This window comes from Melanostigma gelatinosum, assembly GCF_949748355.1.
Source record: "Melanostigma gelatinosum genome assembly, chromosome: 19".
Classification (NCBI taxonomy): domain Eukaryota; kingdom Metazoa; phylum Chordata; class Actinopteri; order Perciformes; family Zoarcidae; genus Melanostigma; species Melanostigma gelatinosum.
Genome location: NC_136652.1, coordinates 14,894,426 through 14,915,520, shown reverse-complemented (window position 1 = coordinate 14,915,520; position 21,095 = coordinate 14,894,426). Strand labels below are relative to the sequence as shown.

Below are 21,095 nucleotides of genomic sequence, written 5' to 3'. Positions count from 1 at the left end.
GTTTTTAAATGGGCTACGATATCAACCACAACGTGAAAATGAATATTTGAACGAATTCAGTGGCCAGAGTAATCTTTTAAATCCCACAGAAGTGTTGCATAATGGGCTTGTTTGCATATGTTTGATCTGGGGATGAGAGATTGAGGGAGCGTAGGCGTGCTGCCGACTGTGTTGGTGATAATAGATCGAGTGTAGGAGGGAGGGCAAACAGACAGTTATTTGCTGGTCTGTCCTGTCGTACATTTGACTGATTTCCCATAACAACCAAAGAGCTCCCCTGTGCATCAAACTAAAGCATCTGAAATGATTTGAAATGTCTTTGTTGGAGGAACGATCACCTGAACTGGACCAGAACTGACTATAGACTGTGTTATAGCTTTTAGAACAGGTAGAAAAGGCGTACTAATGGAATATGATACAAAAACTGGTACAGAGAATCACTGCCACCTTTTACAATAAGAGTGCAAATTCTTCCGATCAAATTAACCTCGATCGATAGATTCAGCTTTTTGCCTGTAAATTGACACATGTTGACAAGGAGAAACAAACACGGGCAGTATTTCACCGATTGAACCTATTTCAGTCCTGAATGGGAACATAACGAACGGAGAGGAGACTCTTTAAAACTGTTATTGGGTAATTTAAAGGTAAAGTAATGAGAATCTATACCAGAGAAATAGTTTTAGATTTTGTTTTAATCGACTCACACAAGAGAAGGGCTGAAGGCTTTTTAGTCTTGTCCTCACCCTACCCCCGAACACTCCATTCGCACCATGACTGTGTCACTGGTGAAGAACTACACGTCCTCTTTGTTTAGCACGTCAAACAACAAACACCTTGAATCTCACCCACTGACTGCTGATGTCCTTTAACATGTTAACTCTTCTGTTGTACTATTGTTGCTCCAGTTAGTGGGAAAAATCATATTCAAAAGTGACACATCCAATTATGACGAATGTGGGCCTCTTTTGAAACTATGAATCATGTGATGAACTCTACTCGTAAAAAAAGATACGATGAATAAAAACAAGTTTTAAATGAGCCTATGAAATACTAAACAAAACATCCAAAATGAAGTGTTTTTATTCATGAAGAAAAGCATAAAAGACCAAACCCAGTTGTCATACACTCAGTTTTCACATGTGTATTAAAAGAAAAAAAAGGGAGGTGGTGCATGGCCAGCATGAGCATCAAAACATACATTCATCAGGTTCTCTATGCTGTAGTGATGAAACATACTGTACAACTCATTTCAAGAGAAAACTAAATGGATCAAATATTTTCATCCATTTAACTGCACATGTGTACCATGCATTATTACACATATCCATTTATATGTGACTGAAAAGACAAGCAAACTTGATTGGCACAATTAGATGAAGCAGATCGATAAATTGTATAAAAGCAACATTACTTTGGTTTATTTGTGGCATAAGGCAAGCTTTATTAACTTTCTATTTAATTGTGTATTTAGGGGGCAAACTGTCGTATATAAATTCTTCGAGTTGAATGTTATAATATACAGTGAAGTCTTTGTACAGCAATGAAAACAGACTGTATACAAGCTGAGGAAAAGAGAAAAATGATCGCTCACTTTACCGCAATATTACCTCATGTGCATTACTCTAGTCCAGGGAGATGTGCACGAGAAACCCAGTACAATGACAATGCTGCCATCTAGAGGCAGAACTGAGGTATTTCACCAACACAGCTCTCAAGCTTCCCCGTGAACCTCGTACATCGTCTCACGGCAGCGTTGTCCTGTGGCTGTTGTTGTTCTTTTAAGACACAAAGTCGCTTTAAGTTACCAGGCGGTATCACGAGTCCTCTTCATTGTGGAAGACGTAGTAGAAGAGCGCGCCGACGACCAGCAGAGCGACTGACAGCAGCATGTTCCTCCGATTCTCTCCTCTCAACGTCTCCAGCTCCTTGTCTGGAAATGACAAACACAATTTGATTTGAGGGCACTTATGTGTACCAGCCATCAGGTGATTAACTATGAAATGAAGGGGAACAAAACCTACAATTGATCTGCTGGTGAAATATTGCAGCAATGGCAGACTACATGTAGAGTTAAAGACTATAATAATATCAAGCAGTGACTGACTGAGTCCTTCCTGATTTCTAAATGTTTGTCTGAATTTTAAGTGTGTGGTCACATACATTGTAAATGGACTGCAATTATGTAGCCTTATCAATCGTACTAGTATTTAGAATTGTCCCACTCATTTATAAATGATGCCCAGTGCCTTGGTCATTGGAAGCAGTTTTGGGTTCAGTCACAGCAGAGGTATATATCATGATGTCCATATTGTAAAATATATATTGTACCTGCAGTGACTTTGTGGATGTAGACTTACCTAACTTCAGCACTCTCTCGTTAATGATCGTCATCTCATCCTCCAGGTCGTGCCTGTGGAGCGGAGAGGAAGAGACCAGTGAGAAAGTTATTCATTATGTATCCTGTCAGTCACGACCTGCAGCATCATCCTCACTTGTCATTGTCAGAGAGCTTCTCTTTCCTGCTCTTGAACTCAGCACGCTCCAGGTTGTCCTTGCAGCGCGCGCGGCGCTCCTCCAAACGGTCGATCTACAATATGTACAGGTTAGATAATAAGGTTACCAGCAAACCACAGTTAATCTATTATACAACATTAACCGACAGGTCAGTGTATGCATGTATGAGCTAATCTACCAGCCAGCCGGCTGAAGGCTTCCAAAGTCTTACCTCAGTGGCGACACTCATTTTTTCTCGCCGTCTGTCTTTCAATTTCGCCATTTTTGTGCCAGAAACTGCTGCAGGCTCCCGGCTGATAAACTGTGACGGTGCGGAAGTAATTTTCTTCTTCGTTCTTCTTCAGTTCTTCCTTTTTGCCACATGTCCTTGGAGGGCTTTGCTGCCCTCTATCGGGATGCGTCGGCGTCAACATGAAGTTCATCATACATTCACAAATGTATGATGTGTGTTGAAGTGTGTTGAAAAGTGTGTGTTGAAGTTGTGTTCTTCTGCACAAAAGTGTGTGTTGAAGTTGTGTTCTTCTGCAGCAACTTGGGAAATGTTCACATCAAAACAATCAGGGCCAAATTAAATTAGGAATACCGGGGGGTAGACTTCATTCCACTTTCAGAATATGACAAAAATTACCATATAACCTGTCGTTATAATAAAAAATAATGCCACCAAGAACAGCCTGCCCGGAAACTGTCATCCTCCCCCCCCACTGAGACGCAGACAGGTGAGTGTTGTCGCGAGCTGTTGGTGGCCGTTGTTAATTGGATTATTCCACTTGACAGGACACGGCTTGATCGTCTCTGAAGGAAAGATACGAGGGTATCCGTTCTCTTCTCTACGAGCGTATTCTTCTTTGAGGAAAAGATGCCTCTCTTTATGAACCGGGACCAAATATTTGCGCATCAGGTACACCTGCTGGAGCACAAACTGAGGGTAAATCACTGCTGGAGTGTAATTCCAAATGTGAGATTAGTTTATGAGAGATCGTTCAGGGACTTGTACTGTAGTTTAGCCGTTTATGATTTCAAAAATAACTCCACGCACCAAACCCCCAGCTTGTTTGTAATATTTCACTGTGTTTTCAGAGAAAAGAGGAGCGAATACTGGAACTGGAGACAGAGAATGCTATTCTCCATTTAAGACTTGCCGAGGTAATAAGATGCCTGCCATTTATTACTTACAGGGTTAAACCTTTAAGGCCTATGGAAACCCCTGATGATCATCTATTATATTCTATTCTATTCTATTATACACTGATTGATGGGGATTGTTCTATTCTATTTATTCCTTGACCTCCTGAGTTGCTGAAGAAGTCTTTTGTGTGAACGACTGTTTTATCTGTACTGATTTTGTGCCACTTGGCTTGAATTCAAAAGTTTTTTTCCACCTCGGTGACTGCAGAGTTGGATCATGTGATGTAATTTCACTTGAAGGTTTATCAGAGAGGCTCACTCTGTATTTGATTGTAATTATCGCGATATGGAACCAAACATTCTAGTGAACGGTGGAGACCAGTTGAGCCTGAATGGGCATGTGTCGCCTTTATACTGTACCGTATGTTCCTGTTATATTATGAGAATATGGACACAAAAAAAATCATCTCAGTAGACTGTGCCTTTAGGTGTTCAATGCCAACACTTCAACACAGACTAGTCATAAGCAAGCAACTGGTATTACTCAAAATAATATGTTTAATTGGGTTTTATAGGCCCTTTGTCACAGCAGGAAAAGCACATGTGTAATAAATGACAATAATATAGAGTGCCGGTCCCAGGGTCCTGATATTGTGCACATTGTTGGAACAGATAACAGTGAATGTCAATAAGGTTGTTGATTACGCCTGTGCTGTTTAAGATCTGGCAATCAAAATGCGAATGCTAATAATGAGCAGCCATGTCTTCACTCGCTGTGCAGCATTTAAAGTCGAATGGGTTAATGTTGTTCATTACTGTAAAGTCATACTGTAGCTTGGCATAAAGTGTGAATGAAGTTGCACAGTGGTGCAGAATAAGTATATTGATTTTGCATCCATTTCAGTGTTTGGGGAAACTCCGTCGGGACCATGAAGAGGAGACCCTGAACTATCATCGGCACCAGAGGAACGCTCAGAAGATCACCCGGTCGTCCCTTTGCAAACTCCTCGCTGAGGTCCAGGTACAAATGCACTGAGATGAATGTTGCGTGCGTAAATGGTCGTTTGTGATTTGCCTTTGTTGAGATGTTTCACGAAATAGCAACCAAAGTAAAGAAAGATAAGTCGTGTAGAGACTCAGAAAGACACACATACTCTCACAGAGCCCCACACACTTCATGTGTCCTCTCTGTGTGCTTGTTGCAGGCTGTGAAGCAGGACTTGAGTGAACTTTTCGCAGTGTATTTCACTTTTTCCAGTGAGCTGGAGGAGCAGAGCAAGCAGCTGCTGGAAAAAGTAGAGCAAGCCAGTCACAGTGGAGACGAGGTTCACAGTGAGTATCGGAGTGTGACGCACCACAGCTGCACACGGATGTCTCTGACGTCATCCTGAGCTTATGGTTCTGAAGGAACATGTTTTAAGAATACTATGTCACTTTTTACAGGAGCAGTTCATCAAAGTTGACATCGTGCGTTTGTCCCGTGGGTGTTACAACAAAACAATGAACTTATTAATCCTTAATAGAGTCTGCACCAGCACTCGGCTTTAATGTGCTACTCAGTCTACTCGGCTGCTGCCAAGTCTTAGAAACCACAGAGGAGGTTTCAAACTGTCAGACGTTATTTCAGTGATCTTTGAAGACATGATTTAAAGGATCATGTTTTTGATCCCTCCTTCCCTCTTCACGTCTATGTTGTGCTCCCTCGTTCGCCCTCTCTGTGTCTCTCTCCACTCTTCAGTGGTTTACAGGTTATGCGCTGGCTGTATCTTGGTTAGGCTCTGTTTTCTGGTAATCCTCTCACACTGTCCCTCCCATCTTGTCTCTCACACCGCCCTTCGAGGTTGTCCAAGGTTGACTTGTTCTAATGCAGCCCTGCAAGTCGGCTACTTACCGCGGCTCTGATGATTGGTTGAAACAGATCTTCTTGAGTACATGCTATCATGCTGCCATTCTTGTCATGTCCTCTCATCAGTAAAACGTGCTAGCCTTTAATATTATATTGAATGATATAAGTACGCTACAATTATCAGAACAGTATGAATATTCAGGTTCCTCTTTTGGCTCAAAGGTTTACTGCAGATATAAATGTTAACTAAAAGACAATGGAAGAAATTCTGCAAATGTATTTGGCGACCCCAATCAAATGTCCTGTGTAATGACATGTTTATGATTGTCGACACAGCAACAGAACCCAGAAACGTTTTTCATGTTCTTGTCTTATGAAACTTAAGTTTGCTGGGAACATGCCCAAAAAAATAAACCAATGATTAATTAACTTACAGGTTCACACAGACAGTAAATGATCTAAAAGGCTTAAAAGTACCGACTACTTCACAATGAAAGAAGATATTTGAGCTGTTTTGTTACTGATAGGAGGAATTTCGAGGACATTTTATGTCTCAAAATAATCTTTAAACACAAGAAAATCCCTCTACAATATTCTGCTCTATTTATGTTCAACCAAGTGTATTGTTGAATGTCTCAGCCTGTCCTGAGTGAATGGAGTTGTTTGGTGCCAGGTGTGTGTATGTACTTGTGTGCTCCAGGATTAAAGACATGGCCTGGATTCAAAGATGTACACCAGAGAACAGATGCCTCTGGCTTTGGAGTTGATTTTTTACAAAGACCTTTAACCTTTAACCTCAGCCCATGAATAGAAAATTGATTGTGCTTTTTTTCCCTTAAACTATCTGTCTGTCCTCCCTGGCCAGATTTGCAAGCTGGCGTTGCAGCTCTGGAGCGCTCTCTGGAGGAGGAGAGGGAGAGGTGCAGGGCAGAGAGGCAGCGGAGGAAAGAACTCCACAACGCACTGGTGGTGAGGACAGATGTGAAGTGGCAGAAGATAATGGGCGACACAGCAGGTTCTGATATTGACCTACATTGTCATTCTTTGTTTTGCTGCAGGAGTTGAGAGGGAACATCAGAGTGCACTGCAGGGTGCGACCACTTCTACCCTTTGACCACCGGTCCTCCACGTCTGGATCAAGGTGGGTCAACACATGATCCATCCTGGCAACATGAATTGCTGTAAGATAACATGGGTTTGAGTTGTAGGCCGACTGTGCTTGAACAGCTATGCTTTCCTCTATCAGGCATATGTCATCAGAAGAAGTGGTCTCTGCGATCAGTGATGTGAGTTCCAGAGACTCTTAGAAGTTATTTTATCTTATTGCTGCTAGCTGCTTCAGTGTCCTCACTTTTGTTGTGTTATTCCCCATTTGTTGCTTTAAGGACACGGTGATGGTGAATTGCTTAAAAACGGGGATGCTGGTGCAAAACAAGATGTTCGAGTTTGAGAGGTACAATCAAACGTTCGCATTGTTCACACACATCAGTCCGTTTCATTTTCAGTTCGTTAATGAGCACTCTGTGTTTCCTCCAGAGCGCACGGACCGGAGGACTCACAGGAGGCCGTGTTTCAGGAAGTCAAGCCGCTCCTCACTTCTCTGATGGACGGGTGAGCATGAAAGCAGACAACAAAAGGACGATATCAAATCACATGCCATTCAAATGTATTCATTCAAGTATATACATTAAACGCTACCCAGCGTGAATGAAGAAGAAACAATTAAATACATGCCAAACAGCATAATATGACCGCATGGCTTCAGCATATATTGAATGTTAGTTATCTCTCTCTCTGCCCTGCAGCTATAACGTGTGTATCATGGCGTACGGGCAGACAGGCAGTGGGAAGACTCACACCATGATGGGATCCCAGCTGCTGGAGGAGCACTCGGGGCCGCAGCAGGAGGCACAGCAGGGCATTATCCCCAAGGCTGCTGCTGAGCTGTTTCAGTGAGAAAGAAATACATTTTTTATTCATTTGTTTTTGTGATATTTACAGTGCGTAATGACTGAACTGCAAGAAGTGAATGTATTAAATATTCAGCCTATTCATTCATAATGTGCTCTGAGAGTTTAAATATAATATAATTGGGTTGAACTTTAATTTTTTCTTTATTTGTCCATGGTTGTGTATCTGTGTGTGTGTGTGTGTGTGTGTGTGACCCAGGCTGATCTCGGAGAAGCCCGCAGAGAGCCTCACGGTGGAGGTATCAGTGATGGAGGTGCATAACAACGAGGTGCTTGACCTTCTGGCCAGAGATGCTCAGGGCAACGGTGCCGCCCAGCGCCGGGACGTCATCACCACCTCCTGTGGTACCAGCCAGGTCACCTCCCTCACACATGAGTGAGTCCAGCCGCAGCGCGGTGACTTGTGTGCAGAAAAATGAAAAACGCCTCAAATTCTGTGTGATGGAAAAAGGGGTCGACTGTAGTAAAGAACCCAAGAGAATTATGTTCACAGATATGTTTCTCAAAAGTGAGTTGGTGACGTAAACTGAGCTAACAGACGCGCTAACGTTCTTAAAGTGGCCAGAATATGTGTTTCATATGTTTTACAGGCCTGTGCATAACGCCTCTGAGGTGATGCAGATCATCAGCAGCGTTTTAAAGCTCAGGGCTCACTGTCCCACCCTCGTCCACACCGACTCCTCGCGCTCTCACCTCATTGTCACCCTCACGATTTCCTCCAAGAGCCCCAACGCTCTGGCCCTGGGTGAGACGCATTCATACACAGACTCACACAACAGCATAAACGCCACCCGTTGGCCACACGTTCCCGCGTTGTGACTTTATTACTCTTTCTTTTAGCCCGCAAGCTACAAAGTGCCAAGAAGGACATGCAGCGCTCCACTAAGAAGGTGTGGTGGAGTCCACGCTGTAGCCGTGCCAACCCTGCTGCCCACCACTCATCTGACGATCATCTCTTCGCGAGCACGCCCTCATCTCCCTGCCGCTCCCCTTCCCATTCTCCATGTCCCTCCCCCAGGCCCAGCATCTCTCAGGCTCCTTTCAGGACCAAGCTGCAGCTGGTGGACCTGGCAGGGAGCGAGTGTGTCGGTGAGAGGGGCTCAATGCTTAACGACGTTGTTTGAGTTTGCAGGTGTCGTGGGAACTTTGGTTCCTGAATTTCTTGCACGAGGCAATGTTACAACTGAAAAATATACCCAGAATTGCAAGATTCTAGGGATATTTAGGCATATGCTTTGTTAAGATGTAGATTAAAACAATCAACTCAAGCTCAAATACAGCTTGTTTCTATTTTCTGTGTGAAATATCAAATGATTAATCTACGGATAAAGGTTCACAGTACAAACAAAGCTGAAGATGCAGGTCTTTTAATAACCTTTATGTACTCATGCAAAATGTCACTGAACCCAGTGCAACCAGTGCCTGTTCACTTAGCAGATACATTAGCTTTGGGGCAAATGAATGTGTGTTTGTATGTGTGTACCAGGTATGTCTGGAGTTTCGGGTGCTGCTCTGTGGGAGGTGTCCTGTATAAACCGCAGTCTCTCTGCTCTGTCTGATGTCCTGGGAGCTCTGGCCGAGCAGAGGCCACACGTCCCCTACAGGAACAGCAAACTCACTCATCTGTTGCAGGATGCCATAGGTGAGGTGCACACACACACACACACACACACACACAGATGCTCACACCCTCTCTTTTATATGATGTCTCTCATGTCTGCTTTCCATTTTGAGTTTGAATGACTCGTTCAAACTCAAAATGTCTTCATCCATCTGAGAGATTCCACATACCAGTATGGTAACCCTATCTCTAGCATTCACACATGTAAACATACCCAAACTTCCTGAAAATACTCTGGAAGATGTGTTTGTCCAAGCCCAATAATGAAAAGAGAAACAAAAGTACAATGAATGTAATTAAATGTCATATTTTCGCTTATTGTTTAAGATCTCAGGCTTGACTCTCCTCTTGTCCTTCAGGTGGCGATGCCAAGCTGCTGCTGATGCTGTGTGTCTCTCCCACGCAGCGCTTCATCACCGAGTCTCTGCAGTCTCTGGGCTTTGGCATGCGGGCCCGCCAGGTCCAGAAGGAGCTACCGCGAAGGAAGAATAACATCCTCAAAGTTAAGTGACGAAACAGAGAAGAGATTTCATTATTTGCAGATGCTGCGGCAACATAGATCCCGTAACAATCATGCCAACAAAACAGATCTGAGGCTATAATTGTTATCATGCTATCTTTCTGTGTTAGAGACGCCCTTCTTACTCTTAGTAGTTACTTTAAGTAGGAAATAGATGACAATTACCAAGCGTGCTAAGTAGTTATGACTGAATTACACAAAGGTTTGGTAATGATAACTCAATTTAGTATGAAATCTTGGTATTTTGACTTTAATTTCCACTTTAATTTAGCTGTAGATGAAGTCAACAGTCCTGTATCATGCAAAGGCGCTCTGACTGAAGTACCCTTACATGTATTCTGCTGTAAAACATGCATACCATGCCTTCTCTCTTTTTAGTGTTTTAGGTGTAGTTATGTTCTTACAGTACTCACGTTGATGTATTCTGTATCTGTAACCATCACCTTCTTTTTTTTTTTTTTTTTGGTTACGCATTATAAATCTTTCAAACGCCTTGATAGAATAGTCTCAGTAGAAAACGTTGTCAAACTCTAAAATAAACAGCTGATGTGCAGATCATTTGTATTTTTGTTTATCAGTCTGTTCCAGAAAAATGTGCTGCAATACGTTATTAGGGAATTAAAACAGTGTTTGAATAATACATAGTGCAGCCCCTTTTAAAATAAACTATTCATATAAAGTGTATGCTCACAACAGGCTTTCCATGGGGGGGGGTTGTTCCAATAAGATGTCTGCCGTGTAGATTACAGCAAGGAGGAACACATACAATCACTTTAGCATTGGGGCAAGATGGTATTTAGCGTTTGGTTTACCGTGAATTATTTGGAGGTATAAGTACGTATAATTCAAGTGAGGAGCTGTAAAATGTATTGTCCAATGTGGCAAAACCCATCAGGATGATATATACACCAGCTATTTGCTGAAGCTATTTCAGGTCTGTTGACTGCGGTTTAATGTTGGGGGTAAACAAGCCAGGCAATTTCCTCCAAGGTGTAACAGTTGGACATCTTCCAAGCATGAATAGAATAACTCACTGTACACACACTTTTGATCAGCCTCCTCCTATCAGGATGCTGCCGACTGCGACGAGAGCTCTGCACAATGCATTGAAGTTATAATCCACACGGAACCAACGCTGACATGTTGTTGAGGCGCGGATGTCATGTGCCACCGTGACATGAAAGCCGAAATGCCCCAAAGCGTCTTTGAAACCGCAGGCACAGAGGACAAAGAGTCATAACAAGAGTGACAAGATAATAAACATGAAACGTTCAGGAGCATCCTCTGTTTAGACAGACAACTGGGAACAAAGAGACACAGGAGAGGGGGAGGTGAGGAGAAAAGCTGAAGAAAGACGAGTGAGAATGAAACGGGAGGTGAGAGTGAAAGTGTAAACTTCTATTGTTAACCTTCATTCTTTATTCACATCTGACAAACAATATCTGAGATGTCTGTCATGATGGTTCTTCTCCTCAACAGGTCCAGATGTGGATCATTAGGGTAAAAAAACCCTCAGATAAACTCCAGGGCCCTGTTCTTGACACATGGATAAGATTTGATTGTTCATGATTTCACACTGTTCAGTTATTTAAAACTGGCTTACAATGAATCTGGATTATGGCCAAGACATTTTAACGTGAACCCTCATATACGAACCTCATTTTCAGATACAAATGACCTCCTTTCTTACGGTCTCTTGGTGTGAAATAAAAACAGAGGGTGAAATACCTCTACATGATAACGTTCACATTATTTTCAAATAGAAACAACTAACAGTTTCTGATGGTTGAAAGAAAAATGGATTTAAAAAACAATTAAACGATTGACATTAAGATGTTGATTTTTCAATCTATGAAATTGCATCATAAATAAACACAGGACTCAGTTTGTCAAACATCACTTAACTACTCCAGGCAAGTCTGCTTATTCAGATAAAATGATCCTCCTAATTCTAATCAGCTAACTTGGTTCTTTAATTGCAGTTTAAGGTTTCATTTGTTAGTGTTTGATAAGTTATCTTCTAATAACAGCCATATGATTGTACTTATGATTGACAGGCAGCACATTTTTACTGCAGCGGCACAGTCGTTAGGAGTCGGGACGCCCCGTCAGCTGAATGTTTAAATACTGTGAAATAAAGCTGATGAACCATTTTATGCATTCTAACCCGACAGATTTTCTCACAAAGCAGATACATATCCAGCAATCAATCATGCTTATGATTTCATGCTAAATAAAACCAACTCAAACTGATCTGGAATCATTTTATTGTTTCAATCCAACTGTGTAGACAGATGATGTCATAGATTACACCACAAATCCCCATCAAACTGCCATGTTTTCTGGTTGCATTAGTCTAATAATAATCAGAAATATTAACTGAAACAGACGTATTTTGTTCTTAGTACCCCAAACTAAAGCAGGATTTATTTAAATGTATTTTTAATTTAACAGATTTTTGTTCCTTTTTAGCTGTCTAGATATTTACTTTCTTACTTATTTGCTTTGTTTCTTGGTCATGATTCGTCTTACTCTGTACAAGCAGAGCTCAGCCCAACAACAACAAACCCATAACAGTTAGGGCTGAAACATAAACATTCGGTTTTTATTAATTCAAGCAAACTGTTACAGTCAACAGTTACATAAGTTACATGGTATACCGTATTGATGTAATCTTCTTTTTTAAACCAGGGTTTCTGTCCCTCGTCCCCGTCCCCCCCAAACATAGAAACAGCAAATCCATACAAGCGCAGGCAAGTAAGTAGTAACGGCACAATACATTCATCAACTCAACGATACGTTTTGTACGAACAATAAGGCAAGTAGAAGAAAGAACAGACAGAAAAGGATGGCAGACATTTTCTTTGAAATGAGCCAAAACAAGGCAAAATGTATTCTTCTTTCAGGCCTGCAAAGGCAGTATCGCATACAATGTATTCTTTTGAACACCGTTTGCTGCTGTAGAACCAAACGAGGTAAGGCTTCTCGTTAGTGGGCAGGTGGGGAAACTGAGGGAAGAGCTGCCTTCAGTGGTGTTGAGTGGTTTGTATCTGGTGTTGGTCAGACTCTCATTATCACGGGTACCGTCTCAAAATTCAAAGTTTTCCTCAGCACATCAGGGACAATGAGAGAGGCAGGAAATCTGATGTACGTCTACAGCATCTAATCACTTCCAGTGTCCATTTCTATGGCGAAGAACTTGAGAAAAGGATGGGAGCTCAGTCTGCAACAACAAAAACCAATGGCTCAGCGATTACCTCTGACATTGCCTGACGTCAACATGAGCATCCTAAGAACCTGGACAGACAAAAAGCTCAATCTCTCGGCATACATTTCTCTGGGGTAAGAGTTAGTTGTAAGTGGATGCATTTGCACACGTGTGGCCAAAAGCAGACATATGATTCCCCGTCTTCAATTTCAACCATACAGCAATCGTCACATGACATGCCAACACAATCTTTTGCTTGTTCCGAGTGGTAAAGTCAGTCCTGATAACAAGAGAGAAAACAAAAAGAACAGCCCAGCTGGTGGGTACTACTGCTGTTCATGTAGTGGTCAGTATCAACAACTACTGGCCCGTTAAAACTGCAAATGTTTCAGCAGAAAAAGGTAAATTAAAGACTGTAAAATAAAACAGCATTCATTCAGCCACCAGGTGGCAAAACGGTGCTGCAGAACTAAGGATAAATGCAACATGCCTTCATTTATTCCTTTTTTTTACATCGAGGTACAGATAAGAAAGATAAAACGAGTGGTTCCTCAAAAAAAAGTTATTTTCATGTATAACAATAGTAAACATGGGGGATTTCATCACTCGAAATCCAAATGAAACAAGGTCATGTGGTAGTGCAGAAAAGAATAAATGCAAAAACTTCTCTTGGAAGACCGACGAGGGGCCACGTGGAGATTCTCCCCCGAAACACAAACCAAACAAAAACAATGTTTGACAGAGGAAAAGTGGGCAACGTCGATGTTTCACTTCTTTCCAGAGTAGAAAGGTCTCTTTGATGACGAGGTGTGGAGTGCAGGGTTTTTTTTGGGGGGGGGGGGGGGGCACCTGAACACATTTGTCCCTTGCTGCTTTTTCCCCCTCTCTCTTCCATCTCGCTGATCGCCATCACTCCATCCAGTCTCCTTCGTCAAACTCCGACTCGTCCTCGGAGTCTGAGTACTCCACAGCGATGCGGCGTGACAGGATGGTGGCCACATCATTGCCAACGCGCTCGTGCTTAGCCTCTTGCTCTCGCTGCTCCTCCACTTTCCGCAGCTGTATGCCTGAAAGAAGCGGTAACAGAAAGCAGGGAAAGTTTAGGATCATGTGCTGCGGGGTCTTTACATGGCTTTGTTTTGTCTAACCAGCAGCTCAAAACCCAAATATATTCAATTTACTATGAAATGAGCAGATATTCAAATTTGAGAAGCTGTAACAACTGAATTTTGGGCATTATTGCATTTTTCAGCTGTAACTTTATCGATCTTAATAAAATGTTGGCATTTGAAAAGCATACACGTGTGTGCTTTGCCCAGAGAAAACACGACTCGTCACTGCTGACTGGGGAAGTTTCAAACAATTTCTAGTAAAACTGGACCCACCTTTTCTGATAGCTTCCAACAGCACGCTGCGTGCATCGCTGATGGGGGGCAGATTGGCTGGATGGTGCCTCTTGCTCCCCAGATCGTGAAAGCTGTGGGGCAGCGGGGAGGCCATGGCTCCTGCTGAGGGGAAGGCCGGCAAAGGTGGCGGGCCTGAGGTACAGGGCGAAGAGCTCCGTGCTCCGGGGTGGGGCAGAGGAGGAGGCGGCGGGGGAGGAGGCAGGATGCTGCCGTCCGACTGGGTCCCAGAGCCCACGGGTGGGCCCCTGTCCAGGACCTGCTGGAGACGGGCCGGGGAGCAGTGAAGGGGAGGCGCCACGGGCGGAGGGGCCGGGTGCAGCACCCCCGGGGCGATCTGGAGAGGAGCAGGCGGAGGCGGGATAGCCGGGGAATACTGCTGGACTGGTAGAGGAGGAATGGGAGGAGGAGGAGTGCCCCGCAGGCCTGTGGAGGGTAACGGGGGAGGCGGAGGGGGGGGAGGCGGCGGAGGAGGAGTGTTGGAGTTGAAGCCTGCTGTCCGGGCTGGAGACTGGGGTCTGCTGTCGGAAAAACCCGAACTGGAACTACAAGGATGAAGAGAGAGGAAAAAAAGAGAAGGAGGTCATGATGAGGAAATAGACTGCTAAAAAGTGAGAGCGACAAAAAGTTTAAATGTTAAAGAGTGCATATGAAGATCCAAGGTTGTTGTGCCTTGTTCAATAAAAATCTAAAATGAAGAGCCTTAGTTCACACGATCAATGATTTAGTTTTTGAGTGGAACAATGTGCAGCTGTGCATCAGTCTCAAATAATATGTTGAGAATTTCCTCCGAGTGCTGCATGAACTATGGGGTAAAGTGAGAAAATTCTATATAGAATACGATGAGTGTTACTTATAAAAGGAAGAAACAGCAAGACACCAGAACCAAAGGTCAGACTGAAAAGTAGAAGTAAATCAAAACAAGATGGCTGTAAAGAGTTTGCTAGTAAGAGGAGACGATAGAGCTGCAAGGACCTCTGTAAAAAAAATCAATGAGATATTTCTCTGGTGCTGCAGCCACAGCCTTAAATCATTCCCTCTGATCTCTCCATCCCCTTCAAACAGTGACATATGCGGCAAAAGTGCGCTGCCGAAAAACAACCTGTAATACGCTCAGTGGCATTAACACTGTATTGATCCTGCTCTGCTCCGAGCCTTTTTTTCTTCTTCTTCTCTGTGTTGCTCTGCTGAGCTCTAACAGAGCGAAAAATCCTCGTCCTCTCAAAAAGAAAAGTAATGAAATGCCACTCACTTCGACCAAGTGATCCATAAGAAGAAGAAAAAACAAGAGCGCAAACAAGCAAACCAAATAGATGGGGATGGGATTGCAATTGTGTGTGTGTGTGTGTGTGTGTGTGTGTGTGCTCGTGAACCTGACACACAGTTTACACTTGAACCTGATTGGGGCACCAGATGAGCAGGATTAACTTTACAACTTCCAGGCAAGCAAATGTGAGTGAGCGCCGATCACTGAACCCATAAAAAGGCTCTGTTAAAGGTTTTCCGATGGGACATAAAACTGAGGTGTCGTCTCCTGTCCCACCTGATCACAGAGGGTGGCTTGATCTCTCCCAGTGGGTGCATGAGAGGTGGAGGCGGTGGAGGGTCGTGGGGCCGTGAATACATTCTGTCCCCAGTACGGTTCAGCAGCTCGTTCATCTGGATGTAGGGCAGCGCCGCCAGCGAGAAGGGCCCGTCCAAATGTTCCAAGTACAAGGGAGCCCTGAGCAGAGAGACATGTTGTCCTTAACTCACAGTTTGTGTGGTTCCCCTTCGAATTTCCCTCGCTCAATTTTGTTTTTATTTTGTTTCGAGAAATAGACATTCTGGCTGTGACTACTGCTCATGCTACATATAGCATAGATCCAGTTCTCCCAACCGTTTTATCTTAAGAAACGAGAACATCTTGCATCCTGTTGATTTACAATGTCTCAGTCCTCATCTTCTTGAGGTCAATTTCTTTCATATTGTACCTGATGAAGGTCTGAGAGTGTGAGCGTGTTCATCCGACGCGCATCTATGAGTCTTTGCGGTGGCCTCTAACAATCAAAACGATGTCTACTCGTGAGCCCTCGTCACACATTTTTACTGGACATGTCAAGAAGTGGAGAGCGGTTCCACCAAATAGTGTCTTTTTCCCCTCATGAGCTTTCTAGATTTATTGGAATTATGTTCAGAGGTTTGAAGAGACAGATGCAAAGATGCAAAAAAAAAAGTATTTAAAACAAAGAACGTTCAGATTTTTCTTCTGAAGATGATCTAGCAACAGGTTTGGGAACTATTATCATCGATGTCTAAATGTTAATGTGGTGTGTACAACAGTCTTCTTACTCCTGATCATACAATGTGTACAAATAAACAAAATAAAACATATTTTCATGATGAATCCTGTGTTTATAAAGCAAGGTTGAGGGTTGGAGGTAATTAGGAAACGTGTTTCAAGCTTGTTGAGTTCTTGTTTTTGAGAATTAATTCGATTAAAATCTACACTTTGAACTGCTATATGAAAATAAAGATGACATGATGTTTTTTTCTCAGCAAGTCTGTGGACCCAGCTGATCTTGATATTTGAACACGTGAAGTAGAATCCTATGAGGCTCTATCAAACTCTACTGTGGCTCAGGTCAAGGCTAAAAATCCTTTACTTACTCAACGACAATTACAGTTAATCTGTTTCTTTCTGTATCTTGCACCAGTTTTGTATATTTTCTTATTTATGAGCAGAAATGTAAATGTGCCTCTGCTTCAATTATAATTCAGACGATGCTTCGTCAGTACTGCTGGGCCGCTTTCATGGTCCAGAGGAGTGTGTTCATCACACTCTGTGGCTATTTGGTGACAAATCAAGCAGCGTGCATTCAACAACCATCTATATGTGCTGACACTGCGGTATACTGCCTCATCAATACTTGGAGAAAAGACTTCATGTCAGCTAGTCATGGCACAAATCAGAAAACAACCACTTTGTATAAAATCTTTTGTTTATTGATCACATTGATTGTCAGAGGAATTATTAAATGGGCGCTTTGAGACACAATAAACACACTCTCAACTGTGAGGAACTTTAATTGTAGCTGAAGTGTAAATTGCAAGCGCTCGTTCTCCGTTAAGTGGGCACAATTTATTATTTTTGTAGATTATATCCTGCTGACAAAGTCTTTCTGAAGCTCACTATGCTGTAATTCCATGCTTAAGTCCTAACAGGCTAAGTACGGTAGCCTTGACTTTCCTAGTTTAACAAATTGTAATTGCATGCCTGAAAGTAGACCTAAATGTTTGTCTCTTAACCTTTTGTCTTGTAGTTACAACCAGTTCTTTCCGCTCTGAGATGTGTGACGAAGACTGGACCGCCACCTTCACATACCTGTTGTCGTGGTAACCTGCAGATCCGTTGGCCTCTCTGTGTTTGTCATCAGGTATGTCCTGGGCGAGCTCTGCGCCCAGTGCCAGTTTCTGCCACTCCTTCTTACGATCGTGAGGCAACCGCGGTATCTTCTCGGCCTCCTGCGGGCGGTCTATCGCCTTCATCTTTGGTAGGGAAGGGTGATGGTGATGGTGTGGGAAGAGGCAGATTAGGAGATGATGAGAATGAAATTGGGGGACGAATGCACAAGAGATGGTTTGTGGATGGAGAAAAAGAAACGGAGGCGAGCGGGAAAGAGACAAAAGATAACAGATTAGCTGCTGTTAAGGAAATAATATTGTCATCTTCTAAGACTAAACAGACAGTCGGTGTCAGTTACACACTATAAAAACAGGTGACATTTTATCACTGTTCAGACGCACATTTTAAAACACACATATATATATTGTCCCCTCTGTAAATTGACACTATTTTCTGATGTGCTGCTACACCATGTTTATTTAACTCTACATGTGCCACATAAATATCCATAAACCAACTCCTCCCTTAAACAATTCACCCTCATTTTAGATAGCACACGTCTTTCAAAAATAACTTCCCATCTGTCCTAAACAGTACTGAAGTAGCTCTCTGAAGAGTGAAATCACACACACATTTAAGGAAACACTGTCGTACAAGCTTGGGAACTGGGAGTGCTCATTGACTGACTTGGGCCAAATGAAGTCATCATCCAAGTATATATTTTTACTGAAGCATGAAACTCACAATTGTGACAATTGGAAAAGGTTTTTACATATTTCCCTTAGGTTCATTGACAAACAGCACTCCCTGCCACCCAGACTTCAGCATGACTGACCCAACACACACACACGCACACACACACACATGCACGGAGTGGTAAAGAAACTGAGCAGAGAGCTGCTGTAGCAGAAATCACACACAGTGTTTTGAAATAAATCGCTGTATTTTCACATACCTGCCCTGGAAGGTCTAAGTACCTGTAGACCTGATCATACATGCGGGGATCCTGCAACTGTAAGAACAAAGACAAAAAACCACAAGAGAAGCACCGGGGTCAAAAAATCAACACGGCACAGGATTGAGCACGAGACCACCGCTGCACACAGTCGGGCACAACAACAGAGTGGGCGTTTAGAGAAGGTGGGACTAAAGGGGAAAAGAAGTGCTGTTAAACAGAAAATGAAAACACATGGCACCGCTCGGGGGGCGTCACACAATGCAGGTACTGTAGGACGCAGCGGCACACACAGTCCAGTCCAAACACACACACACACACACACACACACACACACACACACACTGAAAGAAGACTGAGGTTGAAAGAGAGAGATTTCACTGGAATGGAAGGACTGTTACAGCAACAGCTCACACTGAAGAATGACATGCAAAACAAACACACACATGCTCGAGTCAACTCAAAGTACACATGACAGGTTAAAGCACAACAACAACACCAAAATGAAGTAGGGATCGTTTCACAGTTCAACTAAATACCTATGTGAATGAATCAGTTTAGTCATCCTGAACCACTTTATGCATTCATATCTGAAAATATGATACAATTCTGACATTTTATAGGTGAAGGTGTGCGAGCATGAGGCTGGTGTTATTCTATATTTTTCGTTTTGTCGACAGCAATGTGTTAGCAATACTTTCTGGCTGTGGCACTCAGCCGCAAGCCCCTTGGTATCAATCTAAATGACGAATTCATGCTTTTGTTTTGTAAAGGGGCTAAATCATCTCAAACAGCTGGGCACTTCACATTGTAGATGTAGCGACCATTACTCAGGAAGGCTTAAGTAGTGCCTCTGTTGGGGGATATGTTCAGCTGGATGTGGGATTAATGTAAAATAAACAACAATGTTCATGTTCATTGTAATGCACGGACATGTCGCACAGTGCACATCTGCCTGGCGTGTTTTAATAGTTTAACAACGGAACTCTATGACACAGATGAATAAGATATATCAGGCTTTGGATACCAATACTTGTCAGGGGAATCAGTTCATTGTTGCTTTTTGTCTTCTCATGGGATTTGTTGACAAGAAAAACACAGTCTTATCCTTTAAGTGTGGCAAGCTGTAGTACAGTATGGGTGAACGCATTCTACAAACTGCCTTCACACAAACACAACAGTATCCCTCAGTGTGTGTGTGTGCATGCATGTGTTGGTCTTCAAATGAAACGTGCTGGCTGATTCAACACAACGTGGGTTGTGGACAGCGTCTCCTCTGCTTCAGCTAAGTGATGTTGATGCTGCGAGCGAGCATCCGAATGGTAATGCATATTGATTAGGTTCTGATTCACCAGGCCTATTAACCGTGATGAGGCATTGGCCGAGGGGAACACACACACACACACACACACACACAACGGCCTCCTGCCCTGCTCCAGCACATTTATACATCTGGACTCACAAACTGAATATCATTCATTCCAGACATGAACCCCTGACAACACTGCCTGCTGAGGCTGAAGGAGCTGCATCAGAAGGTCAAATATTTTAACCTATCTTCCTCTGCCATTTCCCAAACTGTGCAGAGCTTCAATAAGTCTGATAAGAAGGTTACTTTCAGTCGGACTAACCTCTGACTTCCTAAGAGGTTTGCAGTTATTGTGTCTCGGCAATATTCAAAGAAGCATTTCAGACGACATTTGCACAAAAGAAAATGAGTGAACATTCTGCCATACAAGTTGAAAGAGCGTTATTATGGGGCTTTGGTTTTAATTGATGCAACAATGAGGAGTGGCAGGAAGAACAGGTGGTAGACAGATAAAATGACAAGGAAACACATAACACATAATGCCACCAGACAGCCATCTGTCCAACAAAGAGCATCACAGCGTGCCGGCTTTAATGCAGCAACATGAATGTGAAAACAGCAACGTAAACAAGAGAGGGAGGCACGCTGTCTTTGTAGAGAAAATGAGAAACTGTGTGTGTGTGTGTGTGTGTGCATGCACGTGTTTCACAGCCGCTATAAATGTGGCAAATTTCCGAGGGCTGTGTGCCTCCGCTAGGTCGTCATCGGTCATCTGAATGGACTCGTACTGGCAGAGAGAGTGTTGCTGCGTAGGCACTGCGAGTGTGTATGAGTGTGTGTGTGCAACACAGCAGTTCTAGATTTATATGTACAGAACGCTCTCTGTCTGTGCACACCTTCCTACTCACTCGTATGTGCATTTTCTGTGTGTCTCTGTATGTTTGTGGGAGTGTTCAATGCGACAGACTCAGCAGAACTGCGGCTGTGCAAGCGGGTAAATAACCCCCACAGGGAGGCCCGCCGAGGCACACGGCAACTGGACCACCCTGCTGCGGACAATAACACTAACCCCACACACACACAATACACACTTTTCTGCTGCTGCTGATCTGTTGGATTTGGGTTGTACAGACTTGTACAGTAATGATCTGAGGGATACTGATTTCGCCTGATGAATGCAATAAAAGAATAATAACCAATACGATTAAATAATGCGAAGGAGTATCTTGAGCT

The 21,095-nt window shown here is 43.1% G+C and overlaps 3 protein-coding genes across 5 annotated transcripts in view; 1 reads left to right on the top strand and 2 right to left on the bottom strand.

Annotated features, from left to right (window-relative positions):
- Positions 1-9,593, top strand: part of fig4a (FIG4 phosphoinositide 5-phosphatase a) — a gene marked incomplete at its 3' end in the record, with an annotated part of 54,428 nt that extends 44,835 nt beyond the window's left edge. Inside the window, exons 22-34 of the mRNA XM_079291512.1 lie at positions 4,550-4,666; positions 4,851-4,977; positions 6,357-6,460; positions 6,550-6,632; positions 6,738-6,777; positions 6,877-6,944; positions 7,028-7,102; positions 7,297-7,443; positions 7,661-7,837; positions 8,052-8,206; positions 8,302-8,550; positions 8,948-9,103; positions 9,442-9,593. Coding sequence (XP_079147638.1) covers positions 4,550-4,666; positions 4,851-4,977; positions 6,357-6,460; positions 6,550-6,632; positions 6,738-6,777; positions 6,877-6,944; positions 7,028-7,102; positions 7,297-7,443; positions 7,661-7,837; positions 8,052-8,206; positions 8,302-8,550; positions 8,948-9,103; positions 9,442-9,593 — 1,650 coding nt within the window. The remainder of the gene's footprint in view (positions 1-4,549; positions 4,667-4,850; positions 4,978-6,356; positions 6,461-6,549; positions 6,633-6,737; positions 6,778-6,876; positions 6,945-7,027; positions 7,103-7,296; positions 7,444-7,660; positions 7,838-8,051; positions 8,207-8,301; positions 8,551-8,947; positions 9,104-9,441) is intronic.
- On the bottom strand, positions 1,068-2,836 carry ccdc167 (coiled-coil domain containing 167). Its single transcript, XM_079290680.1, has 4 exons — positions 2,729-2,836; positions 2,496-2,590; positions 2,361-2,413; positions 1,068-1,933 (listed from the first exon to the last, which is right to left on the bottom strand). Exons 1-4 carry the CDS (start codon positions 2,777-2,779, stop codon positions 1,818-1,820), a joined length of 315 nt encoding a protein of 104 aa, XP_079146806.1. The 5' UTR covers positions 2,780-2,836; the 3' UTR covers positions 1,068-1,817.
- Positions 9,594-11,918: 2,325 nt separating the features above from the next.
- wasf1 (WASP family member 1) overlaps positions 11,919-21,095 on the bottom strand; it is a 46,842-nt gene continuing 37,665 nt past the window's right edge. For 2 of the 3 annotated variants that reach the window (XM_079291436.1, XM_079291437.1), the window contains 5 exons: positions 18,554-18,610; positions 17,578-17,741; positions 15,757-15,936; positions 14,196-14,758; positions 11,919-13,877 (listed from right to left, as the gene is read on the bottom strand). In XM_079291436.1, the coding sequence (XP_079147562.1) occupies positions 13,720-13,877; positions 14,196-14,758; positions 15,757-15,936; positions 17,578-17,741; positions 18,554-18,610 (1,122 nt within the window). In that variant the 3' untranslated portion in view covers positions 11,919-13,719. The remainder of the gene's footprint in view (positions 13,878-14,195; positions 14,759-15,756; positions 15,937-17,577; positions 17,742-18,553; positions 18,611-21,095) is intronic. The other variant, XM_079291438.1, reaches the window with a different exon arrangement.

Coding starts and splice junctions, on each gene's coding strand:
- ccdc167 (XM_079290680.1), bottom strand. CDS start 2,779: ATGGCGAAATTGAAAGACAGACGGCGAGAAAAAATGAGTGTCGCCACT. Junction 2,414..2,495: donor AAGCTCTCTGACAATGACAA/GTGAGGATGATG, acceptor TCCGCTCCACAG/GCACGACCTGGAGGATGAGA. Junction 1,934..2,360: donor CGAGAGAGTGCTGAAGTTAG/GTAAGTCTACAT, acceptor TGTCATTTCCAG/ACAAGGAGCTGGAGACGTTG.